At 38.1% G+C, this 20,249-nt stretch overlaps 1 protein-coding gene across 1 annotated transcript in view; it reads right to left on the bottom strand.

Moving 5' to 3' along the window:
- Window positions 1–12,308: 12,308 nt before the first annotated feature.
- The window catches only part of SMARCA1 (SWI/SNF related, matrix associated, actin dependent regulator of chromatin, subfamily a, member 1), an 81,974-nt gene continuing 74,033 nt past the window's right edge, over window positions 12,309–20,249 (bottom strand). Inside the window, 2 exon segments of the mRNA XM_006082129.3 lie at window positions 12,309–13,034; window positions 14,142–14,252. Of these exon segments, the coding sequence (XP_006082191.1) occupies window positions 12,963–13,034; window positions 14,142–14,252 (183 nt within the window). The 3' untranslated portion in view covers window positions 12,309–12,962.

Raw genomic sequence — 20,249 nt, 5'->3', positions numbered from 1 at the left:
CCAGTCACTATGCATCATGCCAAATCTCTACTGGGAATGAAAACATTTAACAATGTTTGGTTTTCTTTGAGGTTATTTTCCATTACAACCCTGTAGGAGATTCTAACAAATTTACTATGAAATAAGTTCTACTATGAAATAAGTTCTTCTCTGTAAAGGAAAAGTGATTTTTTTCCCTTAGGTCAGTTTTATTGGAATATAATACTAACCTATAGACAATCAACTCATTCTGATTAGTGATCAAAATTTATTTTTCTGACAATAAAAGAGTGAACCCAAGGAAAGATTATCATTTAAAAGTGTTTTTTTAAAGACACAAATTCTTCTTGTTTTACAGAAATGGTGAATGCTTAAAAAGTGCAAACGTATAAAAAGACATGTTAAAATGGCTTTAGAATACCACCAAACTATGAAATGCATTTTTACAAGTACACTGATGCAAAAACACATAGAAAACATTGTACATATGCCTTTCGTAATATGGGCTTTGAATCCTCCTTCCATGCAAGTCATGGGAGTGGCATTCAAAATATGAACAACCTGAATCGCACAGGCATCAGCCATCAAAATGGAATCCAACTCTATCCTGGAGCAGAGTCCTCTGTTATACCACAGATTAACCCTTCAGTTGCTGGGTAGTAATAAGATCTTTGAGTTCCCAGGGAGGGATCAGATCAGCTTGGATAAGGTGAGGCACTTGAGGGGCTCCGGGAAGGAACTATTTACCAATCACTAAGTATGCAATATTGTAGTAACCACGTATCACTGTTTATTAAGTAATTGACAGTAGTATATTTTAATTTCTATTCTATTTTAATATTACATTTAATATTACCATATTATTAAAAATAAGCAGTATGGTCAGTACCATCTGAAAATCAATGTCCACGTGCACCTGCCATGCCCCAGGCCCTTTTTTCCCAGGACCTTTGTTCCAACTACCCTACTCTTAGCCCCTGCTGCCCACCCAGCCATGTTATATGCCATATTACTCAGCCCTTCATTAACCACAAACAACAAAACTCAATATGCACTTACAGGGGATGAAAATCCAAAGGTCAGCAACCCTATTGGGCCTGACACAAAAATATAACCTGGCCAGCCAAATTCCCAGTCTTAGAAATTTGAGTTAAGAAACACAAAAAGACTAATCCAAGTAGCAGTTAGTCCTTTCCTGTTAAGAAATAAGAATGGGCCCGGCTGACGTGGCTCAGTGGTTGAGCATCGATCTATGAACCAGCGGTCATGGTTTGATTCTTGGTCAGGGCACATGCCCGGGTTGTGGGCTTGATCCCAAGCGTGGGGCATGCAGGAGGAAGCAGATCAATAATTCTCATCATTGATGATTCTATCTCTCTCCCTCTCCCTCTCTCTAAAATCAATAAAATATATTTTTAGAAAGGAATGAGAATGGGAAAGGTGATAAAAAAATATCACTAAATACACAAAGGAATGGGAGGAGCCAGGGCTAGACACAAGTGGCCGCAGTTAATCATAGAAATGAGTATGAACATTATGATGAGGAAGGATGGCAATCCAGGTGCCAGGAGGGGCAGAACACAGAGTGACCTGTTTTGGGTTTACAAATTGACCGATTTCCAGGAAAACAACTGACAGATGACCTAGACCTAGACACATTCTCCTGGATTGAAACTATTCACAAAACCCTACTTCTACTTGACCATCAAAGGTCTGATTCAAACACCTAGAACAGTGTTTTTTAACATCTGATTCCTGGACCAACATCACCTGGGAACTTGTTAGAAGGCAAATTACCACTGAAGCAGAAATGCTAGGGGTGGAGTTCAGCAATCTGTGTTTTAATAAGCCCTACAGATGATTTCAATCCAAGCTCAAATTTGAGAACCAACCCCTCAAGCTGGCTTGGCTCAGAGTGCCAGCATTACTTGGAAGTGGACTGCTGCTGCCCTTAGAGCAGCGGTTCTCAACCTGGGGGTCGAACGATCCTTTCACAGGGGTCACCTAAGACCATCGGAAAACACATATATAATTACATATTGTTTTGTGATTAATCACTATGCTTTAATTATGTTCAATTTGTAACAATGAAAATACATCCTGCATATCAGATATTTACATTATGATTCATAACAGTAGCAAAATTACAGTTATGAAGTAGCAATGAAAATAATTTTATGGTTGGGGGTTACCACAACATGAGGAACTGTATTAAAGGGTCGCGGCATTAGGGAGGTTGAGAACCACTGTCCTAGAGGCAGATTCTCCACTGCTGACCAACTCAGGTGCAGCCACGTCAGTCAAACCACTTTCCTACAATGTGACCTGATGCAAAAGATGATTTGTATTCCTATGATTCTCTCATTCACAAATCTGAAGATAGCAGCAGTTAAAAATGAAAGGTAAAGCTTACCAAAAATGCCCTCAGGAAGAGAAGGATATATTAAGGATTGTGGTAAGGCAAAGTAACAATAAAAGCAGAATGCATTGCACAGCACGAGGTTCCAAGAAATAATATCTGTCAGCCATCCATTAAGGCTATAGACACATATAGAGAGAAGCAGAGCTACGGAGAAAGAATGACAATTGAGAGACATCATGCAGTCCTGGAGAGCGATGGTGTGGGGTCACACCAGGATTTAGCCCAATTACCTCCTGACTGGAATGGCGTCTGCCTGGGCAGTGGCCATGAGGAGCAAAGCAGCACAGACCCAGATGCCTTTCCACATCCTTGACAGCTAAACAAGATCACCAGACTCTGTGTTTGTCCTTGGCCTGAACACAGGCTGTTCCCAGCACAGCTCCCTCCCTCTCTCCTCTGCTAGAAGCCCCTATCCGACTCTAGCCTAGGACAGAAACTCACCCAACAGACCAGCCGCCATCGAGTCTTCCCCAGATGTAAGTAATAAAGGTTATGACCTTCCTCTCTTATCTCTCGCGTGTTTTTTGTTTGTTCGTTTGTTTGTTTTTGGACTAGCGAAGAACAGCGTGGCGCTCCCTGGATTGGAGCTCCAACATTACAGATGGAAAGCATAACTGCCTGTATTCCTGCTGGAAGGTGTCCCTACCATATCCACCTTTTCATATGTTAGTACTTGGAGTTACTGGAATTCGAGAGGCAGAGGCTATTTAGATGCATTTGAGTGTAAGAAGGTGAGGGCAATTAACAAGATTAGTGGGACACAGAGTGGATGAGAGAGAGACAAAGAAACATAGAGAACTCACAGACCAACAACCAGACCAGTGGAGACAAAGACAGTTCATAGGGGTATAAAACTTGAAGGGCTCTCTGTCAGAGAAGGGTCATGGTCACAACCCCTTCTCCCAGGAGTTTAACCTGGAGTCCAATTAAATGAAAATGAATGAATGAATATACAAATAAATATATTTTGAATTAATACACGAAGTTAATGACATATGTCAGGATGGACAGAGGTGACTTTGGCCAAAGCCCAGTGGCAGACAGAGCAACAAAGCTTCTGAGATCAAATCACTATGAGAGTACAAAGAGATGACACGAGTGGGCCAGCTCTTGCCTCAAACCATGTAGTCAAAGAGGAACAGAAGGACCAGATCTGTGGAGTGACAGACCCAGCGACTGATACCATTCCAGCTCTCCTGGTGTCCTGAAGAAGTTAGTTAATGTGTCTAAAGAGCTTAAGTGTTTCAAGTCCAGACCAGTTTTTGCCAGAGTACCTTTGCTGGGTGGTGGCCTGAGTAGGGAATCTCACTTAGGGGCCAGGGAAGTGTTGAAAGCAGGAGTGTTCTGCCACAGACACATCAATTCAGGCTTAACAGGTGACTATGCACAATCCAGCACCAGCAATGGCAACAGTGGCAATATTATAAATCTTGCCAACTTCACTGGCAGCGAAAGTGGCATGAAAGCCTGTTCTGAAGCAAACAGCTGAGGGTAGGAAAGGTGAAGTTCTCCAGCCTCAAAAGGTTTTGTCTGAGTTCTGGGCCAGTGCTAAGAGAGGAGTGGCAGGACCAGCACATGTTGGTCCTTGGGGCATTCCCAGATAACACGGCTCTCACTGCCTATTTTCACCCAGCCATTTTGGCCCCAAGGACATTTTTGCTCTGCATTTTGCTCTTTCATCCACCCATAGTATAAACTGTTCAGGTTAGAAGAATTCAACCTTACTAGGAGTTTAATACCTCTACTTCAACTTATACATTTCTTTGAATCTATAAATAGGAATTTAACACCTTACAAGTAGGTGAGCCCATGAGAGGAAAGACATCATGTGCTGGTCTTCCCAGTTATAAAGTTGGCACATGTTTCATTAGGTTCTCTTCCGAGTACTCCTGCTTTCCCAGTTTATAGCTATGAACCTGGAGCATGGTGCCCAAGTAAGAAAAAAGCTGCCTCAAATCTGAAGTTGGCCTGATGCTCACAGCTAAGCTGTGTTATTCTCCTCTTGGATATTTAAAATTTCATATAATACCAACTTCAAACAAGGTTACCCTGAGAACATGAGAATGTGTGGCAAAACAAGGCCACTTCATACTTTTGTCTTAAGCACAAAGTCAAGGCCACTGTGCCCCCCAGAAACTACTCAACACTGCTTCCTCTGGCCTAAAATGAGTAACTGCTACTTGTTTACCAGTTATTTATTTATCGGCTCTCTAGCTGGCCCTCCCTATAGATGAGGTTTTATTGCAGGGGTCCTCAAACTTTTTAAACAGGGGGCCAGTTCACTGTCCCTCAGACCGTTGGAGGGCCGGACTATAGTTTAAAAAAAAACTATGAACAAATTCCTATGCACACTGCACATATCTTATTTTGAAGTAAAAAAACAAAATGGGAACAAATACAATATTTGTATTTGCATGTGGCCTGCGGGCCGTAGTTTGAGGACCCCTGTTTTATTGAGATACCCTGACAGCATCCAATCTAAAATGAACCCTCACTTCCTTAGACCCTCTGTCAATCACCTAACCAAAGCCCAAATCCTATAATAGGTGGCTTCAACTATCCTCTCTTTGGGAGACCCCATGTTTCCTTCCACATAGTGTGTATTCTCCCACCCTGAAACAAGTAATAAACCCAACTTGTTCAAATGCAGGTGTGTTCCTGGTGGGTTTTAACTGAGGGGCATTGGCATGCCCCTAAAATGCATTCTTTTCATTTGTCTTGTGTGTTGTATTGTGTTGTATGTGTGTTTTGCATTAAAGGATATAAATTTTCAGTATCATATATATAATTTGGTAGGTGGGTTAACAGAGATTTATATGTTGAACATATCATAGCTACAAATAGTTTAAGGAGAACTGGTAAATAGGCATAATTACATTAGGAGAAACTGCATAGTTAGGTTGTATTACAATAAGTAATGTAAATTATTAAATCACTAGTGGCCCAGTGCATGAAATTCGTGCACATTAAAAGAGGATTAATTAGAGGAAATATTTTAATATTGCTATTTGCCCTTTCTCTAATATAGTGGTTCTCAACCTTCCTAATGCTGTGACCCTTTAATACAGTTCCTCATGTTGTGGTGACCCCCAATTTTATTGTTACAAATTGAACATAATTAAAGCATAGTGATTAATCACAAAAACAATATATAATTATATATGTGTTTTCCGATGGTCTTAGGTGACCCCTGTGAAAGGGTCGTTTGACCCCCAAAGGGGTCGCGACCTACAGGTTGAGAACCACTGCTCTAATAGAATTGTCAGAGATGAAAGAAAATTAGTAAAATGTATATGAAAATCTTCCTCCTGTCAGAGTCTGGGGCATGCCGCAGGACCCAGAGTCAAGTCTCTGCCCATCTGCAGCTCCTCAAAATCACATGAGACCCAGACCCAGCTGGCCCCACCCTCACTGGGTGAGATCCAGACCCAGCTGGCCCTACCTTTGTCAAACCCCGCCAGGTGGGGGACACAGCCTCAGGTCCCCTGGCCCAGTGCCGGGTGGGGGACACAGCCTCAGGTCACCTGTCAAGCCCCACCAGGTGGGGGGTGCAGCTTCAGGGCCCCCATCAGGCGCCGCAGGGTGGGGGTGCAGCCTCAGGTCCCCCATCAAGCCCCACTGGGTGGGAGACATGGCCTGAGATCCCACGTCAAGCCCCACTGGGCGAGGGGAGCAGCCTGAGTTCCCCTGGCCCAGCACTGGGGCAGGGGGTGCACCTTGAGGTCCCCCATCAAGCCCCACCGGGAAGGGGGCACAGCCTGAGGTCCCCTGTCAAGCCCTGCTGGGTGGGGGGGCACGGCCTCAAGTCCCCCAGCCTGGCACCAGGACAGGGGGTGCGGCCTGAGGTCCCCAGCTTGGCACTGGGGCAGGGGGTGTGGCCTGAGGTCCCCTGTCAAGCCCTACCAGGCGGGGGGCCCAGCACCACGCAGCCTCAGGTCCCTGCTGATTGCTCATTAAGGTTCGTTACGGGAACATGGCCTCCACTGTGGGCGCAGCCATCTTGTGTTACGGAATCCCTGCCTCTGCTGTGGGCGCAGCCATCTTGACCATTACAGCATGACAGCCAATTTGCATATTCCCTCTTTATTAGATAAGCCCATTTTAATGGAAATGTGTTGGTCTTAACAAAATGGGTGTCAATTTCGGAACTCAGGGATGCATAACATTTTTTTCCATTTGAAGTAATGGTAATTGCCACTGTGACTCAGGAGGACTTGCACTAAAGAAGATTGCCAGGAACAAATCACAAGGGAAAAGATTATATTCATAAGTATTCGATGTGCAATAGTATAGATCCATCCTGAAGAATGGGAAAATTCTGGGACACCTGAGGGAAGTTGGTAGCAATTTCCTCATGGAATAGCCAAGAAATTAATACCAATTTCCAAGTAATAATAAATATAACTATTTGAACTAATCAACACAAAATAAAATGGTCAATGTCTAAAACAGCACATAGTAAATTTTATTAGAAACAAAATACTTAAAAACTACATGTCATTTGTAACATTGAAAACTGTGAAAAGTAACCTGAGAAAATAACCTCCATGGGAAAAAATGACAAGTGTTGAAATTGCACAAGACAAAATTTATTGACGACCATAATTTTACAGAAAAATCACACATTCATGAAAATTTTAGATCTGTAAAATTTGAGTCAGGAAAATACACCTTGATAAAAAATAATGTTCACAAATGAACATTTATAATTCAAGGTAAATTTTTGCTATGAAAATAATTTTTAAATAAAGCAAATCCTTACTCTAAAGTTAAAATGAAACTCATCAATCCCAATGAAAATAATTTGGATAGATTAAAATTACAAATGGAAAGATGGAAATGGTTTATTTGTACAGTTTAGAAAATTGATTAAGAACCTTTAGTTAACTTAAGGGAATTTGTCTCAATAAAAATTTGCTTAATAGCCCTGACCAGGTGGCTCAGTTGGTTGGAGTGTCATCCCATGCACCAAAAGGTTGTGGTTTGATTCCCGGTCAGGGCACATACCTAGGTTTCTGATTCAATTATCTAAATACTATCCCCACTGCTACAGGGAAGGAGAACCAATTAATAGCCTAGAGCACACTTAATAGTCTGGGCACCAACTTTGGCCTTACCAAAAACTTGGGAACACTTTAACCTCTGCTTAATAACAATTCCCATTATTGTCACTATTGGTGATATGAAAAAGTCTCATTGTTAATGGAGAGAGGAATTAGAACCTAGTACTTTGTACCAGTTCAGACTATCCTGATCCATTCACATCACCCAATAACTGTCTACAAAAGGGTAGATTTTCTAAGACCAGATTAATGATACACTACCCAGTCACTACTCTCTTTAATGCCCCCCACCTTTTTATGAAATAACTAAGGGTTAAGAAGAATATATATATATATAGTGTCTTAATTTGAGTTTCCTCAGAAGCAGACCCTGAGAAACACCCACAGGGGGTAGAAAGTGATACAGGGAAAAGAAAGCAGTCCATAGTGTGTTATCAACCCAGCTACTACTGTTGGTGACTAGAGCTTACTCCGTGGGGAATCATATAAATTAGAGACCTTAGAGTGACCTTGCTCAAGAGGTGAAAGAGCTGGGGTACTTATACATAAACTCCAATCAGTTTTTGGTTAAGAGCCACCCTCCTCCTCTTCCAGCCTAGGGTAGAAAGCTTTCCAGGGTCTCTGATAATGCCCATAGACAAAGAGATATTGGCAGTTATAAATCATCATCTGGAACACACAAAAATGATAAGGCTGAGGAATAGAGGACATGACAGATGGCATTAGCTACATGTATTTGGATCACATGAAAATATTACCCCTTGTCTATTGGGGAGGTTAGCTTAGGCAGACTAAATAAAGGAGACATGGGATAGAATACTGATAGAAGTTTGAAATTTGATGGAAACTTAAGGATCTCAGGAGTTAATAAGAACACCTGGAGAGAAAGCAATGTGGACACAGCAATATTGTGGGCCTTGAAACTGGCCCAGGAATCTGAACTAGCTGAATTGGCTACTGTACCATAAAGGAGGAACAATAGATCACAGTGGGGAATAATTGCATTTTATTTTGGTGACAGTTGTTTCACCAGTTGGGTATAGGCTTTTCAGACCAAACACCCAGCAACTAAGATAGCTGTAAAGTTTATAGTTCAATAATTTCTTTTAACTGGAAAGTCTCACACAATGGATCAAATTTGGGGCATATTTCATGGGAATCTGACAAGTATCCAGCTTTTCTATATAGCATAACCATTCATAGGCCAGGGAGCCAGGGAACAAGAAAAAACTGTACAACGAAGACCTAGATATAAATGACTATGATGAAAATGAAAGATTTCTGAGCTCACTACCTTCTTTTGATTCTAAGGAAATTAGGGTCTGATTAGCCAATGAATTATCAAAGACAGGTGATTTATGAGGGCCTCTGTGGGAGCCCAAGGGTTTTTGGAAAACCTATTCACCTCTTGTCTTCTATATAGGCCTTGAGTGAAGGAAACCATTTAGGGTCCCTGTTTTTCTACTCACTTCCCTCCTTGCACATTCTCCAAACAAGGAATCAGGTTAAGTAAGATTCTAATAGAATCAAGTGGACCATTTTTGCTTGTGGGCTCATTATGAATTTATAAGATTGTATTCATGGATACAGCACTTTCTTCTGCTTCCTTTAACCTCTAAGCAGCCAACATAATAAACTGACTATCCTACTTTTTCTCCCCAACATGGCTTCCAGGTCTAGGGCTACTATCCCATCAGTCTAAACCTCTTGTTTGAAATGGAGTTCTTTGTTGGAACTTTTAAATTCTCTATGACATCTTAATTTCTCTATAGAAACTTGACAGTGAGAGAGATTTCCTATAAAGCCTTGGGCCATTTGATATCCTATCATTGTATTATTTGGACCATGCTGTCATCTGGTGTTCATTGTATAGTCCTACTTGGTAGGCTATGTTCAACAAAGATACTGTACATAATCTAAGGTGAGGAATACAATAGGTGTGGTGTTTAACATCCTGAATAAAATGCTTTCACAAGTTTCTGATAATGACATCAGAGGCATTCACTGAACACCGTAGATAGCTGAATTTCACATCTCTTTGGCCCAAGAAAGGCTCATAAGAGCCATGATACAGATTAGTCATAACATTTTGGGTTACCAGAGAAACAATAAGAAGTACATTATTAAATTTCCATGAAAGAAGTTCAAAGATACTAATTGTACCTGTTCCCATCCTCCATTTTCATTCTGTCTTTAGAAAAGAAATGCTAAAAGGAACCCTTATTCACTGCTGATGGGGATGTAAATTGGTATAGCCACTATGGAAAACAGTATGAATGTTCCTCAAAAATTAAGAATAGAGCTACCACATGACCCAGCAATCCTTCTTGGTATTTATCCAAAAAATTGGAAAACATTTGTTTGCAAAGAACATGCACTCCTATTTCATTGTAGCATTATACGTGGTAGCTTATACGTGGTAGCTAACACATGGAAACAACCTAAGTGTCCTTTGATGGATGATTGGGTAAAGAAGATGTGATACACACACACACACACACACACACAGTGGAATACTATTCAGTCATAAGAAAAGATGAAATACTGCCATCTGCAACAGCATGGATGGAGCTTGAGATATCATGCTAAAGGAAATAAGTAGGTGAAAAAAGACAGAAACCATACTACATCACTCCTATGTGGGATGTTAAAAAGGAAGCAACAAACAAACAAATTCATAGATACAGACAACAGAAGGGTGGTTACCAGAGGGGAAGGAGGTGGGGGAAGGATGAAGAGGGTGAAGGGGATCAAGTATATAGTGATGGAAGGAGAGTAGATTTTCTGTGGTGAGCACACAATGCAACATACAGATGTTGTCATTACAAAGTTGTACACCTGAAACTTATATAATCTTATTAACCAATGTTACAACAAATTTAATAAAATTTTTAAAAACAAAATTTTAAAAAGACAAAAACTTCAAGAAAAAGAAATGCTGAACTGACTAATCAGAATCCAGGACCCTCACTGGGCTGTTTTTTAATGCACAGAACTTGGGGGTAACAATAAGACCTTCTCAGGTTATCATTTTCTCCTGCTCAGGTGAAACTTTTTTTTTTAATATATTTTTATTGATTTTTTACAGAGAGGAAGGGAGAGAGATAGAGAGTTAGAAACATCCATGAAAGAGAAACATCGATCAGCTGCCTCCTGTGCCCGCAACCCAGGTACATGCCCTTGACCGGAATCGAACCCGGGACCCTTCAGTCAACAGGCCGATGCTCTATCCACCGAGCCAAACCGGTTTCGGCTAGGTGAAACTTTTAATCTCATTAGAGTGAAAAATTCCAAAATTTTACTTTGAGTTTAAGAGCTCTAGATTAAAGTCAGAGCCACAACACCAGCTCCTGAAGTATTATTTTGCTTACCTTTACCTCCTTTGTGGGCCTCACAGAAAGAGCAGTTAAGCCAAGGAAGTATTTGGGTCTCTCTGGGTTCCTTGATATATCATCCTAATCACATCTCTTACTAGTACCCCAATTACACCCCCACCTCCAAAAAAGTAAAAGAGTCTCACTCCTAATAGTGGATACAGTAAAAGGTATCCAATCCAGGGCATGTCAGTAAGAAATAAGAAATCTGAGCAATGAATAAAACCTTGGAAAATCTAGCAGATAATGGGCTGTCACTCTAGAAGTATTCTTGTTTCAGAACCTCTATGAGAAGACTGAGGATGTGAAAGATGCTGGCTTGCACTCCTACCCAAGATTTGTACCTGCTCCCACCCTCCATCTTCATTCCACCTTAAGAAAAGAAATGCTAAAGGGAACCCTCATTCACTGCTGGGGGGAATGTAAATTGGTACAGCCACTATGGAAAATAGTATGGATGTTCCTCAAAAAATTGAGAAGAGAGCTATCACATGACCTAGCAATCCCTCTTCTGTGTATCTATCCAAAACATTTGTTTGCAAAAATATGCACCCCTATGTACATTGCAGCATTGTTTCAGAATCTCTGTGAGAAGATTGAGGACACTAAATAGAATTTGATAGGAAATGCAAAAGATCTTAATGGGGGAGGGAGTAATTCTTTATTGGTACAAACCTTGTTTTGATAACTAACACCACTGTCCCGTATTCCCAGATTTTCTTATTTGTTGTGTGTTTCACATTAGATTCTGATCCATTTTTACCTGTTTCCTTATAAACTAACCTTGACTTTGATTAATTGCATACTAGCAGTTTCATGTGACAGACCCAAGTTCTTTTCTGAACAGAGAGCCCCAATAGCAGAGGAAATAATGTAAAGCATTCTAATTTGTCCCCCTATATTTGCCAGCCCACTTGCACATACATGGGACCACATGACTAGGTCTGGACAATGAAATATAAGTGGATGTGACATGTGTCACTTCTGGCTGAGTCAATAAAGTTCCTACATGAAATTATCCAGCATCTCTTTTTCTCCCACAGCATCAGTTAAACAAGCTACATGTTCCGATGGTGCAGCTACAAAACAGTGGAGTGATTGTGTGGAGCAGATCCCCTCCCATTCTCACATCCCCTCTCCCCAGCAATGGGACTGTGATATGAGCAAGAAATAAACTCTTGGTGTGTAAAACTTCTGACACTTTGAGTTTGTTATCTGAACATAATTGTATTCCTATAGAAGACAGCCCCCTTCTCCTGCATGCATAGGGCTTATTTCACACTCTTAACTTAGTCGTTAATAAATCTGCATGTTAAACCCATAATCCTCTGAACTGGCTCTACTGGACATAAAATCGCACACAAGTCAGCAAGCAAAGCTTTAACTTCCAACCAAATACATAGTAGTGAGCAATATAATTCAGTAAGCACAAATATTTTGTACTGCACAAAAAAACAGGAAATAATTAAATTTCGTATAGACATTTCTTTATTATATTTTCCCACTTGAATATTTAGAGAATAATTTAAATGTGATTCATACTGACAGCAAGCACAGTATCAAATATTAGCTTTTTAATATTTTTCTGTTCTCACCCTTGATTCCTTTAGGAAAAAATATTTAGATGACCTCAAAGAAACACTTATTATGCTAATCACAGTATGCAGTAATACAACAATCCCATACTCAATAGAAAAGAAAGCAACAAAGAAGTGAAAAAGTCTTTCTCCTCAAATCATTTTAATTCTTTTTTCCACAGCCATATAAATTTAAAGTATGAAACAACAATAATACAGCTATAGAATCTAGGTTTTCTTTCAAAGCAGCGGCATATAAAACATAGAAAAGCTAAAACCTCAGCACAAGCTTCAAAAGAACAAGGACTGAGAGGATTTGATGAAGACATGAAATGCACGAAATACAGTACACAAAATACTAGAATGCATAAAATATAAAGCTACACATTTCAAGTAGAAAGCATTGTAAAATATATAAAATATGCAAGAAATCAAAATGAAAAAGATTTTTCTTAGAGTACCATGAATACACTGGAACTGGCAATTAGCATTTGAAGATGGGAACAAGAAAATAGCAGTTTCCCATTTAAAACTTTATTTCTAGGCTTTAGGATTTCACCTTCTTGACATCCTTCTTTCCAGAGCTCTCAGTAGCTGACTCTGCTTTTCTTTTCTGTGACTAAAATGGAAACAGATTTAATGTTCTGCTCCAATATGGATATTTTTAAATGGCCCAACAATGTTAAATCTAGGATGTAAATGCATTAAAAAAAATTTTAACATGAATATTCACTTAAATGTTATACTCACAATTAATGTTCTAAATAGCCCAACAAACTATATAACCCAATGTAAAATAACCTTCAAATATGTTTCTTTTTAAAAAAAAAAGACATAAAATATGCATAAAAAATAGTCATCAAGTGACTAGTTACACATGGTACTATAAATGTACTCTTATGTTAACTACTTAATACTGAAAGTTTTCTGGGCAAAATGTTATTTATGAGTGTATTATTTATAAAAACTATATGATAAGATATTAAAATACCACATTTCATGTATTTTATGATGCACATTTCTTTTCCACATTAGCATCTCTGAAATCAGGATGCATCTTACAATTGGTGACAAGTTATAGTTACTTGGCAACAGTTTTTCTCAGTGGTACATAAAATAATGCTGTGTCTTAGAGTAGAAGGCTTCCAGGCTTGCTGAAATATGGTAGTTTACATAACCACACTCAAATAACATGACCCATTTAAGACTATTTTAAATTGTAACTATACAAGGCAACCTGACTGGATTAAAATCAAGTCATCTTATTATTCAACAGTTAATTTATTAGCAAGTAAACCAAGTAAAGCTTTACTATCTACTCAAAGTTCTAATTTTCACTCATAGTTCCACAAAGAAAATTTATTTAATCAAATCAGAACTCCCTGTTTCAATTACAGCCCCATCCCATACCCCTCCTCCAACTCCCACCAACAACTCTAGTCTCAATTTGAAGGATTTTACTTGCATTATATTTTTGCTTAAAGTCATGAGGAATTTTTTTTAAATAGAGCCCTGTTACTAGGTAGGGAGTTCCTAACCATATGGTCTATAAACAAATAAGAAACAGTGGTTGCAGTGTAATTCTTTTTCTATCAAAAACAAATTAGCAATTCATAAAACAGTTTTTATAATTGGTATCACTATGGCATTAAACATAATATAGGCATTTTAATTATGTAAAAAAATGGGATCTACCTAAAAATTAGGAAAATGCTGAAAATTTTACCATTGGAGTTTTAGTTGTGCGTTTCTTCTTTTCTGCTCTCTCTCTTTCCTCAATTTCCATATTTTCTTTCTCAATCAATGAAATCAGAGTATTACAGCGTCTCTGGAACTCCTAAACCAAACAGTTAATGATTTTAAATTTCTGTGACCCAGGAATACTCATTAGTGATAATTCTTTAGCTGTATCATTTCTGTGGTACAGATTTCTAAAGTTAGTATTCTTCAGAACAATATCTATACAGGATATTAATACATTCCACCAAAAATATGGGGAAGAGGTAAATGTCATTCAATGGGTAAATGGGCAAAAAAACCCACACAACTTTGGTGCACTTGTACCATGAAATACTACTCAACAATGGAAAGGAAGTAAGTCTTAGTACGTACAACAATCTAGATGAACCTCAAGAGAATTACGCTGAATGAAAAAAGTTGACCTCAAAAGGTTACATACATATTCCACTTATATAACATTTTTTAGAGAATTTTTTTATTATTCAGGAAGAGAGCAAACAAAGAATATGTAACATTCTTGAAATGACAGTTTAGAAATAGAGAACATACCAATGGTTTCCAGGTGCTATGGAAAAGGGGGATAGTGGGAGTGGCTATAAAAAACTAGCATGAGGGAGTCTTACGGTGGTGCTGGTTACATGAATCTACATGTGATAAAAATTGCACTGATCTACATTCACATGCGTGAGCACACACACACAAGAGCCATGTATAACCGATGAAATCTGAATAAGCACTGTGGATTGTACTAATGTCAATTCCCTGGTCATGACATTGTACTATAGTTATGCAAGATGGTATTATCATATCAATTTGGGAAGACTAGGTGAAGGGTGCATGGGACCTCCTGTACATTTCTTTACAACTTCCTGTGAATCTATAAATATTTCTAAATAAAAAGCTAAAACCACATAAACAAAAAAAAAGGGAATATCTTATTGCCAGAATAAGTTTTGCAAGTAGTCAGTTTACAAAACTGAAACAGATTGCTGTCGTACAGGGCTCCTCACAGTGGTCAAGTTTCCGATGAGCACTGTCAGCCACTAGGTGACAGATGTAGGATGCAAGTAGTTCCCAAAGCTATTCAACCAACAGAACTCTCTTCTCACAGAACATCTTGTGGGATCAGAGTTCTGAGGAACACATCTCAGGAAACACTGCTGTATTTGTTAATTTGGAGCAAACAGTAGCTGAAAAGATTCTGCATTCACCTTGCCACTACCTATATTTCACTGCCAGCAAATCAATGCATCTGACTATAAACAGTTTTTATGAATGTATGGTGAGTACCAAACATATGATTCATTAATATAGACATTCATATACGTTAATCCTGTATACTTTGCTGTATTTTAAAGGTCAATAATAGTTTAATATTAAAAGATAAGTAATATTTTAAAATATGATTCCTTTTCTGTATAAGCAAAAATTCCTGATAAAATACAAAATAGCTAAATGTTCAAATGAAAATGTTTATGGACAATTAAAACTCCAACCAAAAATATGGTCAAAATACAATAGAAAACTCCTAAAAATTAAAATGTCCAAATATTTTTGATTTTTCACTAAAACTAATGATCAAAGAAATGCAAAGTAAAACAATATCGTCTTTATTAAATTTGCAATATGTATGTACATATGTATGTGGTATGTGTATCCAGTGTCAGCAGTAAGATGGTGAAATGAGAACTCTATAATTCACTGATGATGAGATGCCAATGTTATGAACTGAATTGTGAACCCTCAAAATTCATATGTTGAAGTTAGCACCTCCACATTGTGACTGGAGGTAAGACCCATAGGAGGTAATTAAGGTTAGTTAAATGAGGTCATAAAGATGAGGACTTGTGTTTTTACAAAAAGAGAAAGTGATGCCCAGAGATCTCTCTCCCTTTACACTCCAACAAAGAAAGGACCATGAGAGAACACAATGAGAAGGTGCCATCTACAGGTCAGGGATAAAGGTCTCACCAGAAACCAACCCTGCTAGCACCTTGGTCTTGGACTTCCAGTCTCCAAAACAGTGAGAAATTTCTCTTTAAACCACCTGCAGACTAACACATTACCTTTCTGGAAAGCAATTTGGGAATATCAATAAAGCATCTTAAAAATGTCGTTATTTTGAACTAGCAATTCCATTCCTAGAAACTTAATGTAAGGAAATAAGAAATATATAGGGTGTCCCAAAATTCACGCAAGATTTTCAATTCAATTCAATTGCAAATCTTGCGTGAATTTTGCGACACCTATATATAAAGATTTACTGTAAAAGAATGTTTACAGCAGTGTTATTTTAGCAGGAAAATACTGGGGACTAAATTTTTGGTAACTTGGAAATACACAAATGCATCTTATATACATATATACAGAGAAATAGCTGAGAGAATATTATCTACAATATTACTAATGGTTAACAGCAGGTATCTCTGAGAGTGGGACCAATGATAACATATTTTCTCCTTTATACTAGTCTGTATTTTCCAAGTTTTCTGCAATGAACTTTTAGGTGTTTGGTAATCTGTAACATTTTTAAGAAATGGAAAATGGTTTTTTGAAGACAGTTTTATCTGTCCAAATAAAAGCCAGAAAAATGACATACAACATAGAAAATGTTACATAACAAAAATATTATCAACTATCCAAGCATTTTTTACTCTAAAATTCAAGCCCAAAAGGAAGCAGAAAACCAAAGATAGTCTAGACAGAAAAATTCCTCATTGACAAGTTATTGTTTAACTGTTATAAATAACCTTACAAAACACTGGTACATTCAAGTCTCTTGTATATATTCAATTACCCAAGGTTAAATAATTTAGGAAAAGTAACACTGAAATTTTCCTTACTTACCAAAACAATACTGGTATCTTTAATATGCAGACCAAATACTCTTCATAGCTTCATTCAATAACACACATACAAATTAAACAGCATGTTATTCAATTTATCTATTATAGAAAGGGCTAAGTTGACCCTGATGAGATTTGATTGTTGGTTTCTAGGGAGACTAGATGGAGTCTTTATTTGAATCTCATTCTTGAATCATTAAGCTATACCCTCTGGCTATTATTATTCTCAGTAAGTAATAGCTGTCTGTGACTGCAGATATCTTTGGATACATATTCATGGTTTATATGTGTGATTCAGGAAAAAAAAATACTTTTGACACAGTCTCATATGCAGAGAAGCAGTATATATAAAAGTGATTATAAATAGACTGTATAATTTCTTACCTTCATTCCTTTTAACTTGTCACTAACTACTCCAAACAGAAAAATAACCTAACTCACTAGATAAACGCACCAAGGAATGGGAAAGGATGAATGTTGCTTTACTAGCATAGGTACTGTCACTTTCTCTAGATATACCAACCCCATATTTTTATTTTTTTTAGAAAGAGAGAAAGGGAGAAGGAGAGAGAAATATCAATGTGAGAGAAGGAGAGAGAAACATCAATTAGCTGCCTCCTATATGCCCACTACCGAGGATTGAGCCTGCAACCCCATGCATGTGCCCTGACCAGGAATGGAATCAGCAACCTTTTGGTACATTGGACAACACCCAAACAATTGAGCCACACTGGCCAGGACCCAACCCCATTTTTTATTCACACACTTAAAGACTACCTAACTAAACAGATGGTATCATAAATAGATCACTAGCTAAAACCAGAAATTACATGGAGAAAGGCCAGATTACCAATAAAAGGGTGTTGTACTTTTTAAATGACTATGAGAAATTTCATGATGTCAAAAGCACTTTCATCGTATATCATTATCCTTTCATTTATATATTTTACTACATTTTTATAACTCTTTACCTTCCCATTTTCCTGGGGTTACAGGGAGTGGTTTCTATAGTTCTATAGACTAATTATCTCTTTCTCTCATCATTTCCCCATGCTGAATTTAGGAATGAAGTTGCAGGGAGAAAAATAGCATATGAGAGGAAGAGAGGAGATGCTAAACCAATAAATACAACAGGAAAGTGACAAATGGAAGACTGTTCTGCAATGTTAATAACTGTGGCAAAAGAAGAAAGTACTTTGTGTTCACGCATATGTGGAAATGCTGGATTTTAAAAAGGTTAAACAAATTTCTTCATGGCAGGATTTCTCTGGGTATTTCACATTCTAATGTAGATTGGAAGCATCCAGGGAAGGATTCAGTATCAGAATTTCCCAAATCTATTTGAACACAGAACCCTTGTCCTGCATATCATCTATTTGCATATCCTAGAACAATGTTTGGTAAAAACTAACTAGGGAAATGCTGTGCAGGGTAAGAATGATGAATAAGGTTAAGTTTGGATCAAAGTACAAAAAAACAACAACTAGAAACTAAGAACAAAGAACTAAGAAATTTGACTTAATTCAGTTGACAAAAGGATCTCATTGATGATTTTTGAGCTGGAGGAGTGATATAATCAAAGGTGTTTTTTGGTACTTGGAATTCTTTCCTGGATACAGATTCTCAATAGTAAGAGTTCATAAAACTATACACTCTCAAGATTAGAAAGGGCCTTTAAAAACCATTCAAGTTGATGCTTAAATCCCTTCTATTAGGCCCTTGTTAATTAGTTGTCCAGCATGTCTGAATTCTTCCAATGATAGGGTCCTCTCTACCTCCCAAGGCTCTCTATTTCACCTTTCAACAAGTTTAAAATGTCCCCTATGCAACATTACAATTTGCTAGAATCAGTTTCCAACAATCAGTTCTAGGTAGAATTTTTTTAAATATGATTTTATTGACTTGAGAGAGAGAGAAAAGAAAAGGGAGAGAGGGAAAAACATCGATGAGAGAGAAACATCAATCAGCTGCCTCCTGCACACACCCTACTGGAAATCTTGTTTGCATTCCAGGCATGTGCCCTGACCGGGAATCAAACAGGTGACCTCTTGGTGCTTGGGATGATGCTCAACCCATTGAGCCACACTGGTCGGGCTACATCTAATTTTTATAGTTATAGAAAACAAGCTGATTTCCTCGTCTGCATGACAATATTTCAAATATTACAAAGCAGCTATCATGTTTCCATCGCTATCACCAATACAACCCCCAAACACCCCTCATTTAGTAAGGGCACATGCCCGGGTTGCAAGCTCAATCCCCAGTGTGGGGCATGCAGGAGGCAGCCAATCAATGATTTTCATCATTGATGCTTCTATCTCTCCCTCACCCTTCCTCTCTGAAATCAATAAAAAATATTTGAAACAGAGGTCAGCACATCTTTTCTGAAAAGAGCCAGATAGTAAATATTTTCAGCTTTGTAACTACATGGTCTCTGTCACAACTATTCAGCTCTGCCATATAGGATAAAAGCAGCAGTAGACAGTATATAAATGAAGGAGTGTGACTGTGTTCCAATAAAATCTTACTTACAGATATTAAAATCTGAATTTTGTATTTATTTTCACATGTCACAAAATAGTATTCTCTTGGCTTTCTTTCAACCATTTGAAAATATAGAAATCATTCTTGGCTTGCAGGCCATACAAAAACAGGTGGTGAGCACAATTTGCCAACCCATTTAAAACTACAGAATTTAAATTTACTTAAAAAAATTTTACTGCCTTAGCTTTCCATGCCTTTAATTATGATCTTACTCACTATAAAGTCACCCGAGTTTCAACTTTTAAATACTAAGATATGTATCTCTACCTTTATGTAATAAATGATGGAATGTTTGCAGTGAACAGCACTGCCCCTTAGTGTGTGGTAAACATCAGTCATCCTGGGCACCAAGTTCAAATATCATTTTTCCCAATACTCAGCTTCAAAGTATCAATTCAAAAGGCACAGAAAGCATCAGTAGTCTTGAAGTGACTTATTGAAAGAGACTAAAGAAGCTCTACATCACATTTCCTATGTACTAAAATCCTAGACACTAGCCCTATCTACGTCTAAATGACAGAAGGTTCATGCCCATTATGGTTCAAAGTCAAAAGCAGGTGAATAAGGAAGGGAAAAAAATAAATTGCACTTCACATTTGTGTCTCTAAAGTTTTAGGTAGTCCTATAAAGCCATAATTTTCTTCTACAGTTCTTAGTAAAACAAAATCAGTAGGTTTTCACCTTTGCTCTTTTATAAACTCCCT

The sequence above is a fragment of the Myotis lucifugus genome, unplaced genomic scaffold (genome assembly GCF_000147115.1).
Source record: "Myotis lucifugus unplaced genomic scaffold, Myoluc2.0 scaffold_2, whole genome shotgun sequence".
NCBI classification, from domain to species: Eukaryota; Metazoa; Chordata; class Mammalia; order Chiroptera; family Vespertilionidae; genus Myotis; species Myotis lucifugus.
This window is presented reverse-complemented; position numbering and strand designations above follow the sequence as displayed.